Below are 27,327 nucleotides of genomic sequence, written 5' to 3'. Positions count from 1 at the left end.
AAATTTCAAAAGCCGACAACTTTTGAGGTGAAACCCAACCCTCCCCCAAAGAACCTCAGGAACTTTTGGTGCACCTTTGATGAAAGGAAACAAAATAGAAGTAGACTCGACATATCTCTGACAACCTAGGGGGCATCAACCTTTTTTGCGTATCCTAATAATTGCTTCCAATTTGACTCTTCCCTTCGAGACTTTGAGCTTGAATATTGCATGCAACCGCAACGGGGGAAATAAAGAAAAAGAAAAAGAAAAAGAATCATGCACATTAGCCTTTTTTACATTGGATTACTTCCCTAATAGGATTATGCGTTTGGTAGTCTGCTAATCATTCAACCATTTCCTTCTCTACCTTTACTCTCAAAAGATGTTACCTAACTTGTTTCATTAATCAATCCCTTTGGACTATTACTTCTATTTGACCATTCATGCTTCTTCATTCCCATATATGAATGCAATTTGACAACACCTTTATAATTGCATTCATGAGTACATGGATGAAAGGGCTACTTTTTGTTTCCTGACCCTTAATAAATGATGTTCATAGGGTAAGATTCAGAATTTAACTTTTCTTAATATGTCAGTCTAATTCAATTTTTTTATTCACATAAAAGAATGTTTTATACCATGTATATAAAACTATCATTCATGACATGTTTTTCCTGAGACCAATGTTATGAACCTTACCATTGAATTACTAAGATAGTGCGCGAAGCGATGGAAGATCACATTCAATGCTAGACAAGGACTCGGGACAATTGTGTTTTGTACGGTTCTGTTCACTTCTTGTACATGTTTAAATTTTTTTACATATAAATACATCATAATATTGTACTAAATAATGTCAAATATTTTATTCATGTACACTACTTTTATTTCGAATACAATAATGTAATATAATTATACATCAAGTTAATGTAAAAAGTATAACAATCGGGCTGAACCGTATTAGATTCCAACAAAGCTATTTTGACTTCAATGTTGGTATTATGTAATACCAAATCGATTATAAGACTAATATTTACTCTTAAACCTCAAAAAACTTGAACGGTCCCACTAAACTGCAAATTAAGTAGTAGTAAAACTTCAAATTATATGAATTAGTCGTCGTAAACAACAAATCAAACTACGCGAATATCCACAGGATATCCATGTAGCCTAGAATATGTGGTCTTTCTTTCGTTCAAGGCCCAACAAAAGAACTCAAGGAAATGGTTGGACAAAACCCTGGATGTTGAAAGATCTTATAGCCCATAGCGTGTAAGAGCCCAGCCCAATTTATCCCAGCTCGCCATCTTCTTCTTCTTCTTTCTCCCCAATCCTTAAACCCTAAACCCTTTTTCGCCTGGTTAGCTCTAATCCAGTTCCAAATTCCTCTGAGAAGTAAAGAAGAGCTCCCATGGCGAAGAAATCAAGCTCCGACGGCACAAAGACGAAGAAAAATAAAAAGAAAAGCAGCAAAAGATCAGGTCCAAATGCAGTAGCAATGAAGCAAAAAGCCCCCCAACCGAACCCATTTGAGACCATTTGGTCCCGTCGCAAATTCGATATCCTCGGTAAAAAGCGCAAGGGCGAACAACGTCGTATAGGCCTAGCTCGGTCCCTTGCCATTGAAAAGGTCAATTTGATTGCAACTTATGGCAATAAATTCAATAGGAGTGAATTGCAAAACCAAAAAAAAGAAATTTTTTTGGTTTGTTTGGATTGAATTGTGTTGTGCTTGGATGTTTTGTTATTGATTTTCCTTTTTTGGTTTTAATTTGGGATGCAGAGGAAGAAGACGCTGTTGAAGGAGTATGAACAGAGTGGAAAGTCATCTGTTTTTCTGGATAAGCGAATTGGGGAGCAAAATGAATTGCTTGGGGAGTTTGATAAGGCTATTATGAGGTCTCAACGTGAAAGGCAGGTGAGTTGGATCAGAAAGGTTTTGTTATGTAACCTAAAGTTTTTCTTGCTTGTCTTTTTTAATTTCTACAATGTTATTGTATCTTGCTTCTATGCATGTGTAAGACCGGTTTTTTTTTCTTTTTTTCCCATCAATGGCAGCTGAAGTTGAGCAAGAAAAGCAAGTATAATTTATCTGATGGGGAAGAAGATGAACTTGAGATTCAAGGTGGTCTTTTTCCAGAAAAGGATGATTTTGATGACGAAATACCATTTGATGAGGATGAGGATGTGGATGACGGGTCAACAGGAAATGGAAGTATGTATATAATCCTTAGTGGCTTACAAATGCATGCCTTGTATAAATGCATGTGATGTTTTAGTAAATGAAGTAAAATTGCTTCTTTTTTGTGCTAGTAGGTTAATGTAGTATTGTGGTTTTGTTAATGTTCTCTTGTGATTGAGTTGGATAGACGAGCATAAGATGGACTTTAGAAAATAACACAAGTGAGAATACAAATACATAATGTGACTCACACTAACTGAGCGACTTTTCAGAACTCCATTGTGGGAGGTCTATCCATTCTTCTTCCCATTGGTTTCTTTCATTTCAAAAACATCTCCAACTGTAAGATTGTGGGTGTCATTTGTCAGTGGAGGTAAATACATGTAAAATTCGAACATAACTGTTGATGATCAGGGCACTGCTTTTGTCCCTGTTTTAAATATCGTGAAAGCAGAAGAACCTGGGCCAGTTTTTATCCCTGATTTAAAAGCTATTTCAGTTGTGCAAAGGTTTCAACTTGCATATTTAAATCTGTCAGTAGATAAAAGTCTAGAACTTGAGCATGTTAGTAATAAGTGATTCATGTGGTTGTTGAGATAATAGTGATTAATACATGTTCACTCTTTTGTGTTTTATTTATCTAAAGTGCAAGATCTTTCTGATCTTAGGTATTGAGTAATGCGTGGCATGGTTGTTTTAAAAGTGTTGGCATGTTGTTAATGTTTGTGGAAAAATGCTACTTCTGAGCATGCCCCTATCATGTTAAGTATATGATACCTTGTCTTGTGTTCAATCCTGTTCTTTTATGGAGTATAGCTGGTCCATCTGCAATCTGTGCTCATCCTTTGTTGCAGTTCTACGATATAGGGAAGGATAAGATATTGATGATGTTCTTAGTTTTACCATCTAAACTGTTTAGTCCATAAATTTGATAGTTGTAGCTATGTTGGCCTTCCTCAATTTTTTATCCTCTATGCTATGACTAAATTGCAATAAATCTTTTTCTGCCAGAGAAGTCAGATATTTTGGGAGAGCTTAATTGCACTGCAGTGCAGAATGCTCAGCAAACAGGTTTAGCGGGACAGGAAACTGTGAGACTCTCATCCCCCATCTCATAGATTTTAGCTACCTTTCTTACATGGTATTTCAAGTAGCTGATTTATGCAAGAAAGTAGAGATTTTGTTTCTTTCATGATTAATCATAATATCACGATTGGTTGCTCTCTTCCATAAACTCTTTTGATTGCCTTGACACTCTGTGTGTGTGTGTGAAGCCCCTGGGGTTGAGAGGATGAGAAAAAGACAAGTATCTATGTTTTTTTTTTTTTTTTTGGCTACATGTGTTTTGAGGCTTCCTGTTATTCCTAAATTGGGTTGTCATATTAGTTTATGCATGCCAGTTTGGTGTGAGGTTATGTAAATGTCATTTAAGCATTTAACTTGTAGCAGTTTGGCATCAATACGTCTAAGGTAGTTTAGCATCCTCTTGGAAATTATTTATGAAATTGTTCGTGCTCCTGATGCATGTGATTTTTCTGTTTCAGAGGCAGAAAAGCAAAAAAGAAGTGATGGAGGAGATCATTTCCAAGAGTAAATTCTTTAAGGTTGTGTCTTTATGTAACTTGTTTACTGTCTAAAAGCATGGTTACTTGATCTTTTCGATAATGTCTATTTCCATTGCTTTCTTCCAGGCCGAGAAGGCTAAGGATAAGGAGGAAAATGAGCAGTTGGTTGATCAACTGGACCAAGAATTTACATCATTGGTGCAGTCTGAGGCACTGTTGTCGTTGACCCAACCAAACAAGATGAATGCATTGAGAGCCCTTGTCAATAAGAGCAGTTCTAAAAATGAAGAAAAGAAACATGGCACATCTCCAGCCCTGGACAAAACTGCTACTCGACTGGTAAGTACATCTCTACTCCCTTAGAAACTGTTTTCTGTCTTTTATTTTTGGTTCCTCACTTATGTTGCTGTTAAATGAATTTCTGATATCTTAAAGCTCCTCTATTTTCTTTGTCATGTTGGTCCATCTGATGCTATTGTACTGCACGCTTCTTCATAAGGCCTTAATCTCATATTTTTTCCCTCCAACTGTGTGGTTTTCTTATATATCTCTTGTTCAATTCAATTACTTACTTGACTTTATATGAATAATTATGGCTATAATGACCTCACAGGAAAAACCTGATTCGTATGACAAACTTGTAAGTGAGATGGCACTGGATATGCGTGCTCGCCCATCAGACCGTACAAAGTCAGCTGAAGAGATTGCACAAGAGGAGAAAGAACGCTTGGAGCAGTTGGAGGTATTTTTAGTTGCTGATGAGATCATCTTACTACTTATAAACTAAGTCTCTTTTTTGGGAGCCCAAAAAGAAAGGGGAAAAAATGTTTTCTCCTTATCAATTAGGAGAGTCGTTTATGATGAAAATTATGTCACAACGCATATGCTCAATTAGGGATGAAATTATCTTTATACAATTCTCTTGGCCCTTTTCTTCTTCTTTTCAGAATACAGTAAGTCATGGAAGTCTTGTATCTTAATTAACAACATTACAAAACCAGTCATAGTATTGTGTTCGTTTTTGGCTTCCCATTTGGCAGTAGATCCTCTTTTGGCAATTTTCGTTGCACTTGAGTAAAACAGAGTGTAGTTTACATGATTTCCTTTCTGTGTAATGATTTGTATTTGATGATATTTGTATGTATTGCTCAATGATGGTACCAGCACCTGCCCAATTGTGATTTTTGTGCTTGCATATAGATGTCTTGGATTGGAATATCAGTAGATTTCATAATCTACTTCATGAAGACAAGGGGAAATGTTATGTACAGTGCTTTTCCTTTATCGGAAAGGACATGGATATATATATTGTGGGGGGAGGGGAGGTTTTAAATCATCGATATAGACTGTAGGAAGTTGGAAAAATAAACCTTATAGGAACTTCTGTTAACTTTCATGCTGTTCCACAATGTCAGGAAGAGCGCCAGAAAAGAATGGTTGCTGCTGATGAATTAAGTGATGAAGAACCTGATGGTTCAGATGATAATGATGCATCCTCCAAACAATTCAGATCTTTATCTGGTGATGATCTTGGTGACTCATTTTCACATGATGAAGACAAAAAAACTAAATTGGGATGGATTCAACAGATCTTGCAAAGGGAAAATGCAGAAGATCTTGGGAGTGAGGATGCTGCTTCTACAGAGGAATCTGGGGGCAGTGAAGATGATAGTGAAGAAGATTCTGATGAGGATGATGATGGACATGACAAAACTCATTCAGTGAAAGACTGGGAACAGAGTGATGATGACAAAATTGATACTAATCTGCAGGATGATGAAGATAGTGACGGTGATAGGGTGGAAAGAAAGAAGAAGGAACAAGAAAAGAAGGGAAAGCAAATGAACTTATCTGATACTGAAGGCCAGAAAGCAATTGCCAAGCAACAAACGGTTCAGCAAGGGGAACTTCCGTATACAATTGAAGCTCCAAAAAACCTGGAAGAATTTACTTCATTGGTGGAGAACTGTTCTGATGATCAAATTGTTGAAGCAATAAGGAGAATTCGTGCATTCAATGCGATCCATGTTGCAGCAGAAAACAGAAAGAAAATGCAAGTATGGAACTTTAATTCTTGATTTGCTATTTTATTGATTATGGTTTTGGAAATGTTTGTTTTCTTTTTCCTCTCTTGTTCTGTAATGAAACATCTCATTGACGACCCTTGAAACAAGAGACTATCATTTGCTTTAGCCATATACAAATTAGTGTATGATTGATGTTTGTGATGTCTATCAATTGTCTTTTTAACTTTGCCATATATGTTTGTTTGTCAAATACCGTGACAGAGATCGCATGGTGCTAGTATGCGTGTAGTGATTCTTCTTGTTTAGAACTTGCAAGTTGGAGCTGGCATTCTGTATATTGTTTCCAGATGAACTGATATCAATCAATGCAATTGTTATTGCCAGGTGTTTTATGGTGTTCTATTGCAATACTTTGCTGTTTTAGCAAGTAAGAAGCCATTGAACTTCAAGCTGCTGAATTTGCTTGTGAAGCCATTAATGGAAATGAGTGCGGAGATCCCATACTTTGCTGCCATATGTGCTCGTCAACGACTATTACATACTCGGGCACAATTCTCTGAGGACATTAAAACTACAGGTTTGGATGTGATTGACATTTTAAATTTTGTAGTTCTCTGGCATTACTGTTAGTATTCTGCGAAGATTTTCCTGCATAATCTGGACCATCTTCAATATATCTCACATTTTCTGCTATTCCATTATCATAGGGAAAAGCTGTTGGCCTTCTTTGAAAACAATCTTTCTTTTGAGGCTGTGGTCCATGGTCTTTCCGTGCTCCGATTTTCGTCATGTGGTCATGACACCAGCAATCTTGCTGATGTGTGAATATTTGATGCGGTGTCAGGTTGTGTCTGGTCGGGATATTGTAGTTGGTTCCTTCTTATGCTCTATGGTGCTCTCTGTAGGTTCACTCAACTTGTCTTAGTGTTTTTATTATTATTTTTTGTTTTCCCATTAGATGTACCTTATTAGGGTGTACCGCCCAGGCCATTTGTAAGTCTACACTTTCTTCAACTTGTGAAATTGTTTGTAGGTCACGAAACAATCCCGAAAACTTTGTCCTGAGGCTTTAACATTCATTAGAACTCTGCTCTTGGCGGCTTTTGACAAGATTCAAGGGTCAGCTGATGACCATCAGGTATGGCTCAATCAATATATTAGGTTTTCATAGCATATTGCCAGTTCCCATGTGGCCTATACATAATTTTTCTTCCTTGAGGGTTCTTCCTGTTGAAAGCATTTTTTCTAAGTTTGGACTCTTGCCTATTTCTTTTACTACTTATTGTTGGACTTGCTTTTAGCCAATCATTAGTGGGAATTTCCCTTTAAGGTACAGTAGATGAGGCTACTTTATGCATTTGTTTTCAATGCAGTTACACCATCTTATGGAAATCAAAACCCTAAAACCTCTGCTCTGTATCAAGAGTAGTGTGAAGGAGATCAACCATTTAGATTTTCTTATGCTGATTGACTTGCCAGAAGATTCTCCTCATTTCAACTCTGATAATTTCAGGTCAGTCTTTTTTCTTGCTGTAGTTAATAGTACACTGTGTTTGTTAGTTGAGTGTCTCTATTTATCTAGTGCATGACATCACTGATATACTTCTCAAAGGAAAGGCATAAATTGTTCAGAAAGAATTGGTGTAAAGGGGCCATTTCTCTTGCAGTGAATGCTATCAAAATTGTGGCAGCTAGATATGTGCTTTATGACTATATGTTGATGTTGGATACATCGTGTATACCTGTTCAGTGCTGTTTTTTTAATCATGTTTTTCCTGATTGTTAAGCCTCTGATGCAGCATATTTTTCTACAGATGTTCCCTTTTGAGGTTGATGAGTATTAATTAAGGGCAGATGCTTTTGTTGACAGGGCTAGTGTTATCGCAGCAGTTGCTGAAACTCTTAAAGGATTTGTCAACCTCTATGAAGGATTCAATTCCTTTCCCGAAATATTTTTACCGATATCAAAGGTATTGCATAAGCTGGCAGGGCAACATCGCATGCCCGAAATGTTGAAAGACAAGCTCAGAGATGTGGCCCAATTCATTGAGAAGAAAGCTGATGAGCATCATGTTTTGCGTCAGCCACTCCAAATGAGAAAGCAAAAGCCGGTGCCAATCAAGATGCTTAATCCGAAATTTGAGGATAAGTATGTTTGTGACAAGTTGTGTCTTTGTTGCTCTTAAAAAATAATACTTAGTATGAGCTGCCGACTGATTTTTAATTGTTGGACGCAATCCTCTAGCTTTGTAAAGGGAAGAGATTATGATCCAGATCGTGAACGAGCTGAGAGGAGAAAGTTGAAGAAACTTTTAAAACGCGAAGCTAAAGGTGCTGCTCGTGAACTTCGGAAAGATAATTACTTCTTGTTTGAGGTGAAGGAAAAGGACAAGAAGCTACTTGAGGATGAAAGAGCCGAGAATTATGGTAAAGTAAGGGCTTTCCTTCAAGAACAAGAACATGCATTTAAATCTGGTCAATTGGGGAAAGGCAGGAAGAGGAGGAGATAGAACTTTAGCTTTCAGCTGTCAGAACTTTTATTAGCTTCCAAATTATTGCTTCCCAAATACGGTATGTTATAACTTCTCCCTCCTGTGTGTCTCTCATTGGATGTATATTATGGTCTGAGTTGAAAAGCTGTATTTCCCTCCTTTCCACACATTGGTTTAGCTTTTACACCCTGGTGATGTAGTAACTGGTTTTCCTAAACAATTTTGATCGAATATGACCGGAAAAATGACGGGCTACATGTGGCTATTCATCAAATATACTGAATTGTCTTAATGGTGATTTTCCCTTTTTTTTTTCAGATGAACGTTTAGGTGGCAAAACATTTTTTGGAGTTGGAGATGTAGATAGATTGCACGAGTTTAGTTTTGAATAGCTTTAACGGTGCAGAGTCTTTTGACCAAGCCTAGCTCAAGAATTCAAACTAGTCTGCTTGCTGGGCTTTAGCGAGAGTGTATTGAAGAAATGCCATGTTGAGGACACATCATAAATAGACTATGGGAGGTGAGTTTTGTGTTACAGTTACCATTTGTAGGTCTCTACTTGAAAAGGCAGAATTACAGACCACGCCGTGCCATGCCATGCAATGCCATGCATATGCGTAGTAGCTGGTGCTGTTGTAAATTGTATTCCTGGAAAATTCTTGATTTCACCTTTTTGTCATCCCTTGGAGCTCAAAAAAGAAGGTTTTTTTTGGTTATCAAGGAGAGCTAAGTAGCTCAATACATAGATACTAAACGAGGGTGGTTACTCCCCAAAAAAGAAGTTTAAAATGCAAATGCAATAATATCGAAATTTTCCTGTTATTTTGCTCTTTGACAACTCTAGTCTTTTTAGTTAATTTCTGGGATCCTGATCATGAAATCAGTAGTCAGGGCAGTAGTCAGGACGAGTGCAAGAATTTGTGGATGGCAGATTTTTTTTTTTTTTATTCCCTTTCGAAGTTTCCTAATCGTGTTTTTTCATGAAATTTCTAGCTAATTGATTGTTGGTTACCAGGCTTTTGTGACGGAAAATTCTAGGAAAATTGGGGAGGTTGTTAAACCTCATTATTAGTTCCTAATTTCGTACTGCCTATGGGTCAATGGAGTGTGGTGCACTAAATGGATTGGGGCCCAGTCCCATACTTTTCCAAACGGGAATTTCTTGGAATTTGGTTGGAAGTAATAATCCATCATTCCCAATCTTCCACATATCCCGACAAAATTGTGGAAGGGAAAATTCAGCGGTTCCATCGTATTAATGATGAAGACTTTTTTTCGTTTTTGACAAGATTAATGAGGAAGACTAGGAACAGCAAGACTATTTGGTCAAGTCGTCAACTTTGATCGGGAAAGTGCAGGCTCTTGTTTTCATGTTTGGGAATGAAGATTTCGGATTTACTTACTTAAAATGAATCCAAGGAAAAAATCGTTTCAGAATAGAATAAATAAATTGTGTAGTAAAGAAAAAAAAAATTGAAAACATTCTATTCGAGAAGGATATTACCATGTTCGAGTTTTTTTTTTTTTTGGGGTTTAAGTGTTTGAATGATGGAGGTGGGCATGCTTTCATACTATTTTCTCATTTCATATCAAAATTTATAATTGTTACATTAAAATTGCTGTGTAATCACCGAATGAAAATATGGAGCCACTTTGGCATGCATTTAATTTTCATGCGTATACTACCGGAAAAATGGATATTACCCATTTCAATATAGCATTAATATGGAGCCACTCTGCTCTTAGAACTGTTAGGTTCATGGTTTGAATCTTGGGTTGATAATTGGAAATGAAAAGGGTATGGAACTGAGAGGAGAGGGTTGGAAAAAAAATATATATATAACCTTTGGGAATTTGGTTTTTAAGTATGTTTTGTAATTATCTTTTCATTTCTTTTTTTAAAAAAAAAATTGAATCCAAGAAAATCACAATTTTAGTCACTAGATCAAATTTTCATAAACATTTTTTGTGCTTGTAAACTATTAACATCGTAAAATTATTACAATATAATATTTTTCCCCCTTGTGGACCATTGTCCAAGTGCAGTCAACTAACGGGGGATATTTATTCTAATGACACAAATATGTGAGGAAGCAATCAAAGGGAGCAGGGACTGAGTACTGAATAGAGAGGAGTGATCAGAGATGGGGATAGAGAGCGTAGAAAAGTTTGTGGTGGAGAAGCTGAAGGAACTATGGCAAGCGATGGAAAACCTTTGGGGGCAATTCTTGGAATGGTTTGACAAGATATTTCCACCGGAAACAAGAGGAGAGAAGCTGCATCACTGGCTGCAGATTGCTTTACCAATTGCCATTGCTGGACTTGTTCTGTCTCTGTTGCTCTATTGCTGCTATAAGTGCTGTTGCAAATGTGGAGGCGGGAGAAGAGTCAAGATGATGAAAGCTCCAGGCAGAAACTGTAGGATGCCAAGACCTGCATTTGAGGCCAACCCCAAATCATATTTTAGAAATCTTCGTGCACATCCTGGTGATCAACTCTGCTAAGAGATCACTACTACAACTATATAAACTACAAAGCCTGCCTCCTACCAATAACGGAATCTTTGCTATGGTTCTCTTCTCAGATTTGCCTTTTTTTTTTAAATCCCTTCTGGCTTTTGGTGTCTGTAACTCTTTCATATCATCAAACGTCAAGATGTTGGTCGTAGAAGATGGTTGTGTGATGACGATGATGATGATGATTATGTTGCTTTGGGTCCGTGATTATATAGATATGATCCTTAAATGCTTCAAACTCTTGAAGAAACATATTCTTAGTTTTGTGTACATATCTTTGATCAGTTGCAAAATTGGCAAGAAAATTAGCAAGATATTTGCTATTTTCATCAAACTAGACTTGCAGATCACTGCAAAAATCAGAGGATCAAGCCTTTGTCATTTAAGCAAAACAAAAAATCTTCTTCATGTAAATTCTAGAGCCATGAAAGTATGAAAATTTGGAAAAGGAAATATAAGAAGTCTCTTCGGAGATGAACACACGGGAACTTTAACTGGTGAACATTATTATTCTTTTTTATTTTCTCCCTTTTTTTTGATGTAAATAAGACTTGATACTTTCTTCATGTAAATAATTCTTGATCACCTCAGAGGAAGCAATTGATCAGGCTTCCCCTACGGGCCCTACCTTCTGAAGGAGCTACTCAAGTAGCATTGCATTTCTTTTTCTTCTTCTTTTTTTTTTTTTGTCAAAAGGAGCATTGCATTTCTCATATTCCTTTTCTTCTACTTTTGTGATTCTTAACTCTTAAGAAGTAGAAAGAAGGTAGGGACAAACGAGGAGCAAAGATACTGAGAATCCAACCATGAAAAAGTTCCCCTTGGAAGGAAACTACAATCGATTCTCCTATTTTTCTTTATAATGAAGCTTCGTGAGTAGGTAACCATTAGCTATCAAACTTTTTCTTTTCATTTATTTATTTCTCTTAACTTTGTTCTTCTGTTGATCAATCATCTTGCCTTGGAAAGTAGATCAAGAAAAAAGTTAGAAAAAAAAGAAAAGAAGAAGCACTTCCTCAGATGATAGAAGTCACTTTGGCGTTGATTGATTGGTGCTGTGCGTACGATTTAGGCCTTGTTTGAAAAGTTATAAAAAGAAGAAGCACTACATCGGATGATAGTTAAGTCCATCGGATGATACCCTTGTTCCCCGTCTCGAGTTCCCACATCGTTTGTGAGTGGTGTGTGTGAGTTGTAGTTAAGTTTCACGGGGTGTCAAAAGTCAGCTAGCCTTTTGATTTTTCCTCGTGGGGTGAATTTAGTTGCTTATTGCTTAACATTGTTGGTAAAAGGATGATAGAAGTCACTTTGGCGTTGTTTGGTGCTGTGCGTAACGATTAGGCCTTGTTTGAATTGGTTTTTTTTCTCAAGAAATTTTTACATTTTTCATGAACATATTTTTTAATTACAGTATTATTTTATTTCACATGCATCAAATTATTATAGTATATTTTTCTATGAAAACTTCAAGAAATAACAATCCAATTGCACAGTCAAAAAATTAAGAACTCAAATTTGGAGCTCCCACAGCCAAATTTTTTAGGGGATAAAGTAACAAACATCTGCAAATCTTACGAGAAATTATTTATTTTCTTTCCTCTTCTTTTTTTTTTTAAATTTTTTTTTTAAGCAGGATGGGATTTAAGAAATTGGTCAACGAGAGTCAACTGCATTTTGTGGGTAAATGTGAAAGATTGGGAAGGAAGGAATAGCTGTCAGTTCCCACTACCCAGTTCGCGGAAATTCTATACTGACTTTCTTATGGCAGTGAAGTGATCGTATACTGCAATTGTCTCGTACCAGCAACGACTTGTCCTTCGTAGGAAGGACTTGACCTGTAATGGACGTACTTAGATTCGAGTTCCAGTATCACTTGAAACGATCGTTATCTTAAAGGATATCGCCCTGACCTAGAAATGGAACGAGACTCTTCTCCTCCTCTAAACATATGCATATTGTTCATTTTTTACTTCAACTGGTCTGTAACACCATATATGTATGTCTGTGGGAGGAAAACGTACTACTCTTTCATCTATAAAGTTTTTTGAACAGTGTAATGACTAGCAAGAAGTTCATCTCTTTTTAAATTGATTAATTTCACTAGGGAGCACAAGCAAGGAAGATGGGGAGACCTTGAGAATTTTTTGTTTTCCAAGTATTCTGTTGTGCTTCCTTGTAGCTCTGATTAATTTTCTTGGCAAAAGTATGGTGGATGCCAAGGCGAATTCAACATGTCTAGTGTTGTTTGTCCAGCACCAAACAATAATGCTATTTTTCCTGTCTATACATGCATTTTGGAACTCATAAATTAACTTAAAACACAAGCTGCTAAGATATTTTATTTCCATTATATGTATATATATATATATATATATATCAGAGAACACGCATGCCTCTGATCTTACATATGCATTGAACAAACTCTAGCAAACACAAATATGCAGAATATCATTAGCAACTAGGAAATGGGAAATTACACAACCAGTAGATCCCGAAAACATCAAATCACACTACTGCAACAATTCCATGATCATAACATGTAATAGTTGCGAGCCCATACTTATTTTTTGCCCCTTTTCTCATCGCGATGCAGCTTGCGGAAATAGTCTCTTGGGTCACGCTCGAAATCATCCCTGTAGATGTGTCCGCCACCCGTTCCTGGTGCCTTCATCTTCTTCCTGTCATCTTGCGGCTCTGGTTCGTCCGAAACTGATCCCCATGCTAATGCAGCAATACCCAATGCTAATGCAGCAAGACCTATTCCAGCAATACCCACAGCAGTAGCTGCTTTCTTCTGTGTATTAGACCCCTCCCCTGGGTTGGAAGACATACCTTCAATTTTTTTTAATGTAGTTTTGTTACTAATGTGTATTCTCGTTTGTTCACTTGAGGTTGTTTGTTTATTATATAGTAGTGGCAGCTGGGTTGGTCGGTGGACTGCAGTCCAAGGAAACTGAACCACCGTCAAATTAAAAGGATGTATTATCGTATGAATTTGAGAAAATTACATATTGTGATAAATAATGAAAAATAAAGTCCGAATCCTTGAACTTCCATCGTCCACTAAGACTTAAAAGTCTTTCATGGTGGCCATCAATCATTTGACAGTTATGGTCACGCTTGCACCTTAAGTTTTCCCTGGTGACCCACACGGGCTTGCTGACTTTCAAATACTCGTTCCAATTGTAATTATCCATGCTAGCTAGCGTGTTGAAGCACAAAACTAAGGGAAAAATCCACTTTTCATCCTCAAATTTTGTGACGAAGATAAATTTGGTCCCCAAACTTTTCGTCAGAACACATTGAGTACATGAATTAACGATTTTTTGCCACATTTAGTCAAAAAACGGGAATTTACTCAATTTGGACTGTGAAAACCACGTGGCTATTAACAAATGTCCAAATATCAATTTATAGCCAACACAAGTCAGACACAAGTCCACACTTGACTCTCTCTCTAACCCACTGCTTTTCTTCTCCAAGTTTTCCCCTTTCCCACCGAGTTAATGAAGTGAAAAGCTGCTTGAGATTAGCAAAGTTAATGGAGTGATTCAACAAAGTTTTTCCAATCCAGTATATTTAATATAAATTAAATGATTCAGAGTAAAATGCTCATAAATAACTATTACTTTGTTCGTGTAATAGAGGAAACCCATAAAGAGCTGATATGTTATGGGCAATTTTTTTCGTTTTTTACTTTCACGTATTTAATTTATGTTAAATACAAAACCTACTAGTTTTCCTTTCGTAAAAATATTAGTATATCACTTTTTAAATTTTACTTACAAACCTTTATGTATTTAACATAAATTATATGATTCAGAGTAAAATACCTATAAATAGCTAGTACTTTATTCATATAATAGAAGAAACCCGTAAAGAACTAGTAAAAAGTGGGTAATTTCTTTTTTTACTTTCACGTATTTAATTTATGTTAAATATAAAATCTACTAGTTTTCCTTTGTAATAATATTAGTGTAACACTTTTTGAATTTCACTTATCAACATTTATGTATTTAATATAAATTAAATGATTCAAAGTAAAATGCTCATAAATAGCTAGTACTTTATTTATATAATAGAAGAAACTCGTAAAGAATTGGTATGTTATGGACAATTTTTTTTACTTTCAAATATTTCATTTACATTAAATACAAAACATGCTAGTTTTTCTTTCGTAAAAATATTTTTGTAACCGCTTTTGAATTTTATTTGCAAATATTTATGTATTTAACATAAATTAAATGATTCAGAATAAAATGTCCATAAAAACCTGGTACTTGGTTCATGTAATAGAGAAAAACCATAAAGAGTTGGTACTTTATGGGATATTTCTCTTTTAAAAAATATTTAATTTATGTTAAATAGATAACCCTACTAGTTTTTTTTCGTAAGAAATTACTGTAACACTTTTTGAATTTTACTTTAACATATTTATATATTTATTATAAATTGAATGTTTGAGAGTAAAATGTCCACAAAAGCTAGTATTTTGAATAGGTAATGCCCATTAAGTAAGAACTTAAAATAATACCAAAATGGACAACTTGTTCAAGGAATTGTGTAATGTCCACAAAAAGCTTACTTGTGTTGGTTATAAATTGATATTTGAACATTTGTTAACGGCCACGTGGTCTTCACCATCCAAATTGAGTAAATTCCCGTTTTTTGACTAAATGTGGGAAAAAATCGTTAATTCATGTACTCAATGTGTTCTGACGAAAAGTTTGAGGACCAAATGTGTCTTCGTCACAAAGTTTGAGGATGAAAAGTGGATTTTTCCCCAAAACTAATAAGGACTTGGCCTTTCGTTATCCATCTTTAAACACATAATAAATGGTCATACAGCATTTAGTTACTTGTGACTTAGATTGACATAAAATTTGAAAGACAAAAAGATTATGATCGTATTCCCACTTCATTATTATTTGGGTCCTAAATGTGCTGTCGATGCTACAGAATTTCCTTGGCTTGAAGGAGCCGTTTTCCCAGGAATATGTTCACAAAGTGCAAATCCATCAATGGTTTTTAGTTCACGGATCAATTTCCTTAATTTCCAAATTCTGTAGTCCTACTCAACGTATCAAAAAAGTAAAAGCTACTCTCTCTACCTCAACGGATATATAATATAGTTTCGGCAAGCAGATGCCATCCTGATGATGAATAAAACAGGTCGGCTCTTGAAGCATCTTTTTACATCTTCTGATTCCACACATTGTATTGCATGTATACTCTTTTCATTGCTGATGAGCTTCTGATTCTTAATCTAAATCCATTTTATTGTCACCGTTTTCGCCATGGGTGGAACTGGAACCAATAGGCTGAACCCAAGATTTTGGCCACCATAAATCTACCTTAGTCACATCGCCTTCCATTATACTATCCAACCAAATCTTGGTGCACCTCAAGAATCCTTAAGTATAATAGAGAAAAAGAAAGAAAAGGAAGGACCCCTAACCAAATACTCAAGAATTAACTTTAATAGTAGTTTGGGTAATCGTGGTTGCTGATTAATAATCTGATAAGAATTTTTTGGGGGACAACTTAGTCTGCTCTCCTTCTTCTTGAGATGGGACCTCATATTGTTGAACTCTCCCCCCTGCCTTTTTTCTTCATCTACCTCGTGTATTTGAATTTTGAAAGACTTCTCTGGTCTTCTTAGTTTTTAAATCCTTTTCTTTTTCTTTGGTTGAAAAGTAAGAAGTGACTAGGGAATAAAATAAACAAAGACGACGATAAACAAAGATTTTTTAGATTTTATGACTCTCTAACTGGGAGATTTCTCTCTCTAACTGGGAGCTTTCTCTCCACTGAGTGGGAGATTGAAAATTTCAAAAAACCCCGCTCAAAATTCTGAACCATCCTAAAGCAAAATCCCAAGATTGTCGAAAAACAAAACACATCCAGTGAATCTTTTAACATATAAACCAACATTCCGTGCAAAGATTTCGGGATGCTAAAGTAGTGAAGTCGAGGTAGATGCAGAGACGAAAACGAAGTACCTTTTAGTCTTTAATTATGATCAGCCAAATAGAGGATTACTATACAGAAGCTCAATAAATTGGTCGGAGAGCAGACAGTGCAGTACCTCCCTCATTTTACACAAATTCTATTCTCAAGGAGTCCTAATGACCCAGGTATCAGTGCATTAACTACTCCACCATGTCTCAGTTTGCACATGCATTTGCACAAGTAGGGTGTTTTTGCCTACCTGGTAGTGTACTTACTTAGGGAAGATAACAGTCTGATTTCCCTTTCTCTCTGGTTTCGTTAGCGTCTTTTATTTGTTCTTATCTATAGCTAGAGGAATCCCCTTTAGATTTACGTGTCTCCATGGCGGATGAACTGGAGGAAGTGCTAAAAAAGTTCGCACTGTCTAACCTAGAACAGGATGGAGCTTGGCTTGAGTTGGATGATATAGGCCCTGGAGTAAATGAGTGTAGGAACAGCATAATAGGGAAGATAAGAGGTGAAAAAGTGGCTAATTTTACTGGAGTAAAGAATTTCGTGACTGCAGCCTGGGGGTACCCCAAAGAACTTAACATGGCTAAGCTTGGGCCTAACTTGTTTCAGTTCTTTATTCCAGATGAAGAGAGCAGATTAAGAATACTTAAAGGTGGGCCGTGGTTGATAGATAATCAAATTCTTGTACTCAATAGGTGGGAGGTTGGAATTGAGGAAAACACTGAGACTTTCAGGTTTGCTCCTCTGTGGGTACAGGTATGGAACTTGCCCATCCACTGGATTTCTAAAGATGTGGGAAAAAAAATAGGGAAAGTTTTCAACGAGGTAAAAGAGGTTTTAATTCCCCATTCTGGGGGTAAGGAAGGGAAGCATCTTAAGCTGCTTGTGAGTGCTGACATGACCCAACCACTGCTAAGAGGCACAACAGTTAAAATGAATGGTGTGTTAAAATGGATCAACTTTAGGTACGAAAGAGTGCCTGATTTCTGTTACAAGTGTGGTATAATTGGTCATAGTGAGAGGAAGTGTAAGAATGAGGTGAATATCAAAAAAGGTCAGCAAGAGAACCAGTACGGACCCTGGTTACGAGCTCAGACTGGGAAAGTATCCCCACAAAAGGATGGCAAATCCAACTCTTACCATCCAGATAGACAAGTGTGGAGTTTTCAGAATAGGGAATGGATAAGGAAAAATTACGGGAAAAGCAGTGAACAGGGGACCAAACCAGTCAGACCTGAAAGTAGTAAAGGTATGGCCTTGACTGTGAGCTCTGAAACCTCGCAAGGTCACAAGGAAGTGTTCAAGGAGAGTATACAGAACTGTGATCAGGAAGATGTGGAGATACTAGAAGCACAAGAGGTCAAGGGAGTGAAGGAAGGAGATGGAGGAATGCAAGAGGTGTTTCAGGATACAGGCTCTGAAGTGGAGAGAAGGGTGAATGAGGTTTTAATAGATGGATTATCATCAGTGCCTGGAGAGAGTGAGCATAGGCATATAGATACTAAAGTGGATGAAGATGTGGTGATGAACATAGTTATGCAGGAGGAAGAGGAGGCGCTAGAACAGGTCATGGAAGGAGGAATAAAAAGAGAGCGAAGAGTAAGACTTCTAAACAGGAAGAACGGAAGAGATAGACAACCTCTGCAGGAGATTCAAAACTTGGAACTAAGGAAAGGATTGTGCACTAAAAGGAAGCTGAATATTACTGATGAGGAAATGCCTGATTTGGGATCTACTGAACAGATGGCTAAAAGGAACAAATCAGTAGAAGAAGGGAAAAATAATGGACAGATGTACAGGGTGGAAGAGACCAGCCCATCATGGTCTCTAAACCATCCATGAGAGTTCTGGTGTGGAACTGCCAAGGTGCAGGGAGCCCCTTGACAGTTCCCCACTTGAAGGAGGAAAATAGACTCCTCTCCCCAAGCATTATCTTTCTCAGTGAAACAAAAAACAGGAAAGGGTACATGGAAAAAGTAAAAAAAAGGTTGAATTTTGATAATAGCTTTATAGTTGAAGCCATGAACAGAAGTGGAGGTATGGCTCTTTTGTGGACCAATGATGTCAAGATCTCAGAGGTACAAGGAACAACTTTTACTATAGAAGCAAAAGTGGAAGATGAGGAAAAAAAGAATAGCTGGTGGTTTATTGGTATATATGCAAGCTGCGATTGCCAGATAAGAAAAGGACAGTGGGAGGTGTTAAAAAGAAGGAAGGCAGGATGGGGAGACAAATGGATGATTATGGGAGACTTCAATGATATCACCTCTAACGATGAAAAATGGGGTGGAAGAATGAGAGATAACAGAACCTTCCATGACTTTAAGAAGTTCATAAATGAAAATCAATTGATGGATATTGGTTTTGAAGGCAAGCCATGGACATGGTCCAATAACTGGAACGGAAATGGTGAAGTTAAAGAGAGGTTAGACAGATGCTTATGCTCGATTGAATGGTCACATTGCTATGAGGAAGCCAAATGCTCACACATTGAGTCACATGCATCGGATCACAGCATGCTGGTACTAGATACACAGAAGGATAGAAGGAAATGGAAAAAAAAGTTTCAGTTTGACAAAAGATGGTTGCAACATGATGGAATTCAGGAGGTGGTGAAGGAGGCATAGAACAGACCTTGTGAGGGGACAAAATGGTTCAAGGTGAAACAGAAAATCAGGAACTGTAGAGTTGAACTACTAAAATGGAGCAGTAGTAAGAAAGAGAATTCGATGGAAAGAATCAAATGGTGCAAAAACCAGATTGAGGAAATGAAGGAATCAGAAGTAGAAAATAAAAAGCAAAAAATACAGGAATTGAAAGGAATGTTGAAAATAGCATACGAGGATGAAGAAGCTTATTGGAACCAGAAAGCAAGAATGAGATGGTTAAAAGAAGGGGATAAAAACACTCAGTTCTTCCATGCAACTGTGAAGGGGAGAAGGCGAAGAAATAGGCTTCAAAAAATGAAAAAGTCTAGTGGAGAGTGGACAGAAACTGAAGAAGATGTGGGAAAGGAAGTAGCCACTTATTATAAGGAATTGTTTAAGAGTTTAGGGTCAGGGGAACTAGATGAAATCTTAGAGGGGATTCCTGTCTCTATAACTGAACAAATGAATAGGGAGCTAACTAAAAGAGTGGATGAAAAGAAAATAAAAGCTGCTTTCTTCTCTATGGATCCTATTAAGGCTCCTGGAAATGATGGAATGTTTCCTCTTTTTTTTCAAAAATTCTGGAACATTATTCACAAGGATCTAGTAAGTGCAATCCAAGGTTTCTTTAATAATAGTGTCCTTCTCAAAGCCATGAACCACACTGTTATCTCTTTGATTCCAAAAGTGAACTGTCCCACTGAGATTAAACAGTATAGGCCTATAAGTCTTTGCCAAGTAGTGTACAAAGCTCTAGCTAAAATTCTTGTTAACAGACTAAAGCCTTTTCTCAGTAGATGCATTAGCAAGAGTCAATCAGCTTTCGTTCCTGGTAGGCAAATTTTAGACAATATCATGCTCTCTCACGAGTTGATACACTTTTTGAAAAACAAAAGACATGGTCGAGTAGGCTCAATGGCTGTAAAATTGGATATGTCCAAGGCCTACGATATGGTGGAATGGGGATTCTTGAAAGCTATAATGGCCAAGATGGGTTTCTGTACCAAGTGGATAGAATGGATTACAACCTGTATCAGCTCAGTGACCTACTCCTTCAACATAAATGGAGAGCATATGGAATTCATCACTCCTTCAAGAGGCATCAGACAAGGAGACCCACTATCCCCCTACCTGTTTTTGCTATGTTCTGAGGGACTGTCACACATGCTGCAAAAAGCAAAGATGGGGAAGGAGCTAACAGGGGTTAAGATCAGTAGAGGAGCTCCTGCTATCACTCATCTATTCTTTGCGGACGACTCCCTAATATTCTGCAAAGCCAACTCTCAAGAAGCTAGGAAGTTAATGCAAATACTAAAAGTGTACGAAGAGGCTACTGGACAGCTTATCAATATGGATAAATCCTCTGTTTTCTTTAGCAAAAATACAACCCAACCAGTGAGGCATGAAGTCTGTCAAACAATGGGGGCAATCCAGCAGGTAGGACAAGGCAAATACCTTGGATTACCAATGATCATTACAAAGTCAAAAGAGCAGGTGTTTGGTTTCATCAGGAACTCAATTGATAATAAACTATTGGGATGGAAAAACAAGTTGCTGAGTCAGGCTGGCAAGGAAATTATGCTAAAGGCGGTGGCGATGGCTATGCCTACCTACACTATGTCCTGTTTTAGGCTACACACTAAGCTCTGTAGAGATATCAGTGCCAAAATGGCAGACTACTGGTGGGGTGAATCTGAAGGGAAGAAAAAGATGCATTGGATTGGCTGGAGGAAGATGACTGAAAAGAAAAGTACAGGAGGTATGGGGTTCAGGGACTTGCAAAAGTTTAACAAAGCCCTACTGGCCAAACAAGTATGGAGGTTGATAACACAACCTAACTTGTTGGTCAGTAAAGTCTTAAAGGCGAAATATTATCCTAAAGAATCCATCTTCAACTGTAATGTGCCTCGGAATGCTTCATGGCTGTGGCAAAGCTTATCAACTGCTAGAAAAGATGTCCAAAATGGAAGTAGGAGGAAAGTTGGGAATGGTAAAAGTACACGTATATGGGATGACAACTGGATTCCAGACAGACCATCTGGGAAACCAACGTCTGCAAAGCCTCAGGGATGTCACCTCCAGTTTGTATCAGAGTTGATGATCAACAACAGATGGAACACAGTGCTGATCTTCAGAATATTTAACTCACAAGATGCTGAGAGGATTCTGAAAATTCCTATAAGCTTAACTGGAAAGGAGGACAGTTACTACTGGATGCACTCACAGAATGGACAATATACAGTCCAGTCAGGCTATAAGATTTGGATAAAGGAAGAGAATCTGGAAGGCACAAGAAGGAGGGAGGATACTGGAACAAGCTATGAAGGGACCATGTCTAATACCTGGAAAACACTATGGAAGCAAAAGGTAAGCCAGAAGATGAAAGTCTTCATTTGGAAATGCCTGCATGGAGGTCTTCCTGTGAGAGCAGAAATACACAGAAGAACAAGACAAGGGAATCCTTTTTGTATAGGGTGTGGAGACAAGGAGGAAACTCTTGAACATCTACTGATCCAGTGTACAAAAGCTAAGGAAATCTGAAAGATGGCTCCGGTGCAGTGGGATGGAATTATGGAGCTGTCAGATTGCTTCATCAGGTGGTGGACAGCAATAGTGGAAGCTCAACAAGACAGAGGAAGGGAGGACCAGGTGAACCTCACCATTAATATCCTCTGGCAGATATGGAAAGCAAGGAACGATAGAGAATTCAATCAAAAAGAAAGAGAACCTCACAAGATTATTCAAAGGGCCATGAAGGAGTGGACAGAGTTTGATGAGGCAAACAAAGGCAACGTAGCAAGGAAGAACACTTAGGAAACAGAAATACAGCAACGAACTGAACCAGAGCCAGGGCAAAATGAGAGCCATACCAGTCTACTGATCAAGATTCATACACATCAAGACAAAAGACAAGCAATAGTAGGGATTGGAATCACTGCAACTGACTCTATGGGACAAATTCAAGCGGGCTGGGCACTAAGAGAAAGATTATCAACTGAGCCAATTCAAGATCAAGCAGTAGCAGTGAGACTCGCGTTACTAAATGCGATAAGCCAAGGATGGAGCAGTATCAGAGTGGAGCTTGATAACAAGGAGCTGATGGAGTGTATAAATGGTTCGAGGCACTGCAACCATATGATGGCTACTCTAATGGAAGATATCCAGTTCATTAGTAATCAGTTTCATAAGTGTTCTTTCTCGTTTGCTAATACAGGGAAAGTAGGAAGTATTAAATTGAGCTTGCATGCTCTAACCATCTGGATAGATGAAGAATGGGTCAATCCCACTCTTAGGTGCTAGGCACCAAGTTTTTGTAGGACGTCTGTCCTTTTCTCTGGACCTTTGTCCAAATATTGTACAGTTTAAAGTGCTATATATATGAAAAAACTATCATTTCGACAAAAAAAAAAAAAAAAAGATGAATGATAAGAGACACTTGGGTCCCGGATTAATGTGCGGATCCAATAAATAATGCTTGCTTCGCTAGCTACACTGCTGTGCCGAATAAAGAAGCTTTTTTGGTGGCAGTACTGAGGAGTGACTGCTACTAGTGAAGTGAAACGCTTTTACGACTAGTGCACCGAAAATTCTCACCTTCAAGTGGGTATAAAGAAAATCACAACTTGATCAAGCTTATTATGGCTAGCGCCCTCACTTGATTGGATTTTGCCAAACACAAAAGGTTCTTCAAGCTTTTAATTAGAAGTCGAAGCAGATTTTTACCGAGTCCTTTCACTGGGTAGCACACAAAATAAAAGATGGGAGCTAAGAGTATGATCAGTATGATCAGCAATCTGCTGGAGAAACTGAAGGGATTTGGGGAAGAAAGCATGATTATGGTGAACAGCACAGTGGCAAAGTTGAAAGCAATGGGAGCATATGAGATGATGAACAATCTGCAAGTGAAGCTGAAGCAACTGTTTTTGCTGTCGGAAAAATTTGAGTGTTAGGCAAGTTGGAAGAGGTCTTTCCACCACAACACTGGCTCCGTGTTAATGCACCGTTTCTAGTCGCAGCAGGGTTAGTTGTGCTGTTTGTGCATTTTCGCCGCGGCGGCGGCGGCGGCACTAAGCCATCGAACTGGAAGATGATGAAAGCCCCTGGAAGGGACTCTCGTATCCGTAGGGATGCCTTTCAGGACAACCCCAAAGGATATTTCCTGGACCTTCGTGCTAGTAAACGTAAAAATACTAGTCGTGATTAGTTGTAGCGCATATACATGAAGTTTGTCCTGCTTTCCTCTCCGTGTCCTGGAAGATCAATTGTTTGTAGTCATTTTGGGATTTTTATGTTTCAAATGTGACCCAGCTCACAAAAGTTGTTTCTGAACTTTGTGATTTCTGGGATATCACTACTACTGTTTTGTATGAATTACTACTTTCCTAATAGTGAAAATAAGAATGGGAAGATGGATGCAGTTTGCCCAAGATTCGGAGTTATTTGCCTATATAACTCCCTTCACAAAAAATATTGATTCAATTTCATACTTTATTCCCATAGCAACCTTATCTGTTATCCATCGGATCAAATTCAAATGGAAATGAGAAAAAGGGTAAAACCCTTCATCAGCCATTAATATAGTCTAAAAATTCCTTACATGACTATAATACTCTAATTTGAATCTATCTTTTCTTTTCTGACTATAGTACTCTACTCTGCTTTTACTTGTCACTTTACTTTCCAAAAAAATCTTGAATACTTAACATAAACTTGACGATATTTCTAAAGATGAGAGTAGAATCTAAAATTTGATGTTCATCTCCGTTATAGTTGCAATAATTTTGGTTTCCTTCTTATTAAGAAAAAGAAAAAATAAAAGAAAAACTTACTACAAATTCAGGGAAACTGGAATTATCACCAAACACGAAAGCAAAACCTAAAATTTTGATTGTTTATCCCCATTCCAGTTGGGCTTTAGCGAGAGTGTATTGAAGAAATGCCATGTTGAGGACACATCATAAATAGACTATGGGAGGTGAGTTTTGTGTTACAGTTACCATTTGTAGGTCTCTACTTGAAAAGGCAGAATTACAGACCACGCCGTGCCATGCCATGCAATGCCATGCATATGCGTAGTAGCTGGTGCTGTTGTAAATTGTATTCCTGGAAAATTCTTGATTTCACCTTTTTGTCATCCCTTGGAGCTCAAAAAAGAAGGTTTTTTTTTGGTTATCAAGGAGAGCTAAGTAGCTCAATACATAGATACTAAACGAGGGTGGTTACTCCCCAAAAAAGAAGTTTAAAATGCAAATGCAATAATATCGAAATTTTCCTGTTATTTTGCTCTTTGACAACTCTAGTCTTTTTAGTTAATTTCTGGGATCCTGATCATGAAATCAGTAGTCAGGGCAGTAGTCAGGACGAGTGCAAGAATTTGTGGATGGCAGATTTTTTTTTTTTTTATTCCCTTTCGAAGTTTCCTAATCGTGTTTTTTCATGAAATTTCTAGCTAATTGATTGTTGGTTACCAGGCTTTTGTGACGGAAAATTCTAGGAAAATTGGGGAGGTTGTTAAACCTCATTATTAGTTCCTAATTTCGTACTGCCTATGGGTCAATGGAGTGTGGTGCACTAAATGGATTGGGGCCCAGTCCCATACTTTTCCAAACGGGAATTTCTTGGAATTTGGTTGGAAGTAATAATCCATCATTCCCAATCTTCCACATATCCCGACAAAATTGTGGAAGGGAAAATTCAGCGGTTCCATCGTATTAATGATGAAGACTTTTTTTCGTTTTTGACAAGATTAATGAGGAAGACTAGGAACAGCAAGACTATTTGGTCAAGTCGTCAACTTTGATCGGGAAAGTGCAGGCTCTTGTTTTCATGTTTGGGAATGAAGATTTCGGATTTACTTACTTAAAATGAATCCAAGGAAAAAATCGTTTCAGAATAGAATAAATAAATTGTGTAGTAAAGAAAAAAAAAATTGAAAACATTCTATTCGAGAAGGATATTACCATGTTCGAGTTTTTTTTTTTTTTGGGGTTTAAGTGTTTGAATGATGGAGGTGGGCATGCTTTCATACTATTTTCTCATTTCATATCAAAATTTATAATTGTTACATTAAAATTGCTGTGTAATCACCGAATGAAAATATGGAGCCACTTTGGCATGCATTTAATTTTCATGCGTATACTACCGGAAAAATGGATATTACCCATTTCAATATAGCATTAATATGGAGCCACTCTGCTCTTAGAACTGTTAGGTTCATGGTTTGAATCTTGGGTTGATAATTGGAAATGAAAAGGGTATGGAACTGAGAGGAGAGGGTTGGAAAAAAAATATATATATAACCTTTGGGAATTTGGTTTTTAAGTATGTTTTGTAATTATCTTTTCATTTCTTTTTTTAAAAAAAAAATTGAATCCAAGAAAATCACAATTTTAGTCACTAGATCAAATTTTCATAAACATTTTTTGTGCTTGTAAACTATTAACATCGTAAAATTATTACAATATAATATTTTTCCCCCTTGTGGACCATTGTCCAAGTGCAGTCAACTAACGGGGGATATTTATTCTAATGACACAAATATGTGAGGAAGCAATCAAAGGGAGCAGGGACTGAGTACTGAATAGAGAGGAGTGATCAGAGATGGGGATAGAGAGCGTAGAAAAGTTTGTGGTGGAGAAGCTGAAGGAACTATGGCAAGCGATGGAAAACCTTTGGGGGCAATTCTTGGAATGGTTTGACAAGATATTTCCACCGGAAACAAGAGGAGAGAAGCTGCATCACTGGCTGCAGATTGCTTTACCAATTGCCATTGCTGGACTTGTTCTGTCTCTGTTGCTCTATTGCTGCTATAAGTGCTGTTGCAAATGTGGAGGCGGGAGAAGAGTCAAGATGATGAAAGCTCCAGGCAGAAACTGTAGGATGCCAAGACCTGCATTTGAGGCCAACCCCAAATCATATTTTAGAAATCTTCGTGCACATCCTGGTGATCAACTCTGCTAAGAGATCACTACTACAACTATATAAACTACAAAGCCTGCCTCCTACCAATAACGGAATCTTTGCTATGGTTCTCTTCTCAGATTTGCCTTTTTTTTTTAAATCCCTTCTGGCTTTTGGTGTCTGTAACTCTTTCATATCATCAAACGTCAAGATGTTGGTCGTAGAAGATGGTTGTGTGATGACGATGATGATGATGATTATGTTGCTTTGGGTCCGTGATTATATAGATATGATCCTTAAATGCTTCAAACTCTTGAAGAAACATATTCTTAGTTTTGTGTACATATCTTTGATCAGTTGCAAAATTGGCAAGAAAATTAGCAAGATATTTGCTATTTTCTTCAAACTAGACTTGCAGATCACTGCAAAAATCAGAGGATCAAGCCTTTGTCATTTAAGCAAAACAAAAAATCTTCTTCATGTAAATTCTAGAGCCATGAAAGTATGAAAATTTGGAAAAGGAAATATAAGAAGTCTCTTCGGAGATGAACACACGGGAACTTTAACTGGTGAACATTATTATTCTTTTTTATTTTCTCCCTTTTTTTTGATGTAAATAAGACTTGATACTTTCTTCATGTAAATAATTCTTGATCACCTCAGAGGAAGCAATTGATCAGGCTTCCCCTACGGGCCCTACCTTCTGAAGGAGCTACTCAAGTAGCATTGCATTTCTTTTTCTTCTTCTTTTTTTTTTTTTGTCAAAAGGAGCATTGCATTTCTCATATTCCTTTTCTTCTACTTTTGTGATTCTTAACTCTTAAGAAGTAGAAAGAAGGTAGGGACAAACGAGGAGCAAAGATACTGAGAATCCAACCATGAAAAAGTTCCCCTTGGAAGGAAACTACAATCGATTCTCCTATTTTTCTTTATAATGAAGCTTCGTGAGTAGGTAACCATTAGCTATCAAACTTTTTCTTTTCATTTATTTATTTCTCTTAACTTTGTTCTTCTGTTGATCAATCATCTTGCCTTGGAAAGTAGATCA

General features: G+C 37.3%; 1 protein-coding gene across 1 annotated transcript; it reads left to right on the top strand.

Annotated features, from left to right (window-relative positions):
- The first annotated feature begins 1,351 nt into the window (after positions 1-1,351).
- Positions 1,352-9,073, top strand: LOC113754123 (nucleolar protein 14). The gene is made up of 15 exons (XM_027298465.1): positions 1,352-1,615; positions 1,769-1,903; positions 2,044-2,200; positions 3,179-3,258; positions 3,712-3,771; positions 3,859-4,071; positions 4,346-4,474; positions 5,148-5,789; positions 6,144-6,336; positions 6,467-6,660; positions 6,793-6,897; positions 7,133-7,272; positions 7,630-7,908; positions 8,005-8,330; positions 8,570-9,073. The coding sequence occupies exons 1-14, from the start codon at positions 1,397-1,399 to the stop codon at positions 8,267-8,269; spliced, it is 2,811 nt and encodes a 936-aa protein (XP_027154266.1). The 5' UTR covers positions 1,352-1,396; the 3' UTR covers positions 8,270-8,330; positions 8,570-9,073.
- Positions 9,074-27,327: the final 18,254 nt, after the last annotated feature.

This window comes from Coffea eugenioides, chromosome 11 (assembly GCF_003713205.1).
Source record: "Coffea eugenioides isolate CCC68of chromosome 11, Ceug_1.0, whole genome shotgun sequence".
Classification (NCBI taxonomy): Eukaryota; Viridiplantae; Streptophyta; class Magnoliopsida; order Gentianales; family Rubiaceae; genus Coffea; species Coffea eugenioides.
Note: the sequence above shows the minus strand (reverse complement) of the source record. Positions and strands in the feature narration are given on the sequence as shown.

What these genes read in the sequence shown, in the direction of transcription:
- LOC113754123 (XM_027298465.1), top strand. Translation starts at nt 1,397, where the DNA reads ATGGCGAAGAAATCAAGCTCCGACGGCACAAAGACGAAGAAAAATAAA. An exon ending in CGGGTCAACAGGAAATGGAA is followed by an intron (nt 2,201 to 3,178) that starts GTATGTATATAA and finishes TTTTTCTGCCAG; the next exon opens with AGAAGTCAGATATTTTGGGA. An exon ending in CCAAGAGTAAATTCTTTAAG is followed by an intron (nt 3,772 to 3,858) that starts GTTGTGTCTTTA and finishes GCTTTCTTCCAG; the next exon opens with GCCGAGAAGGCTAAGGATAA.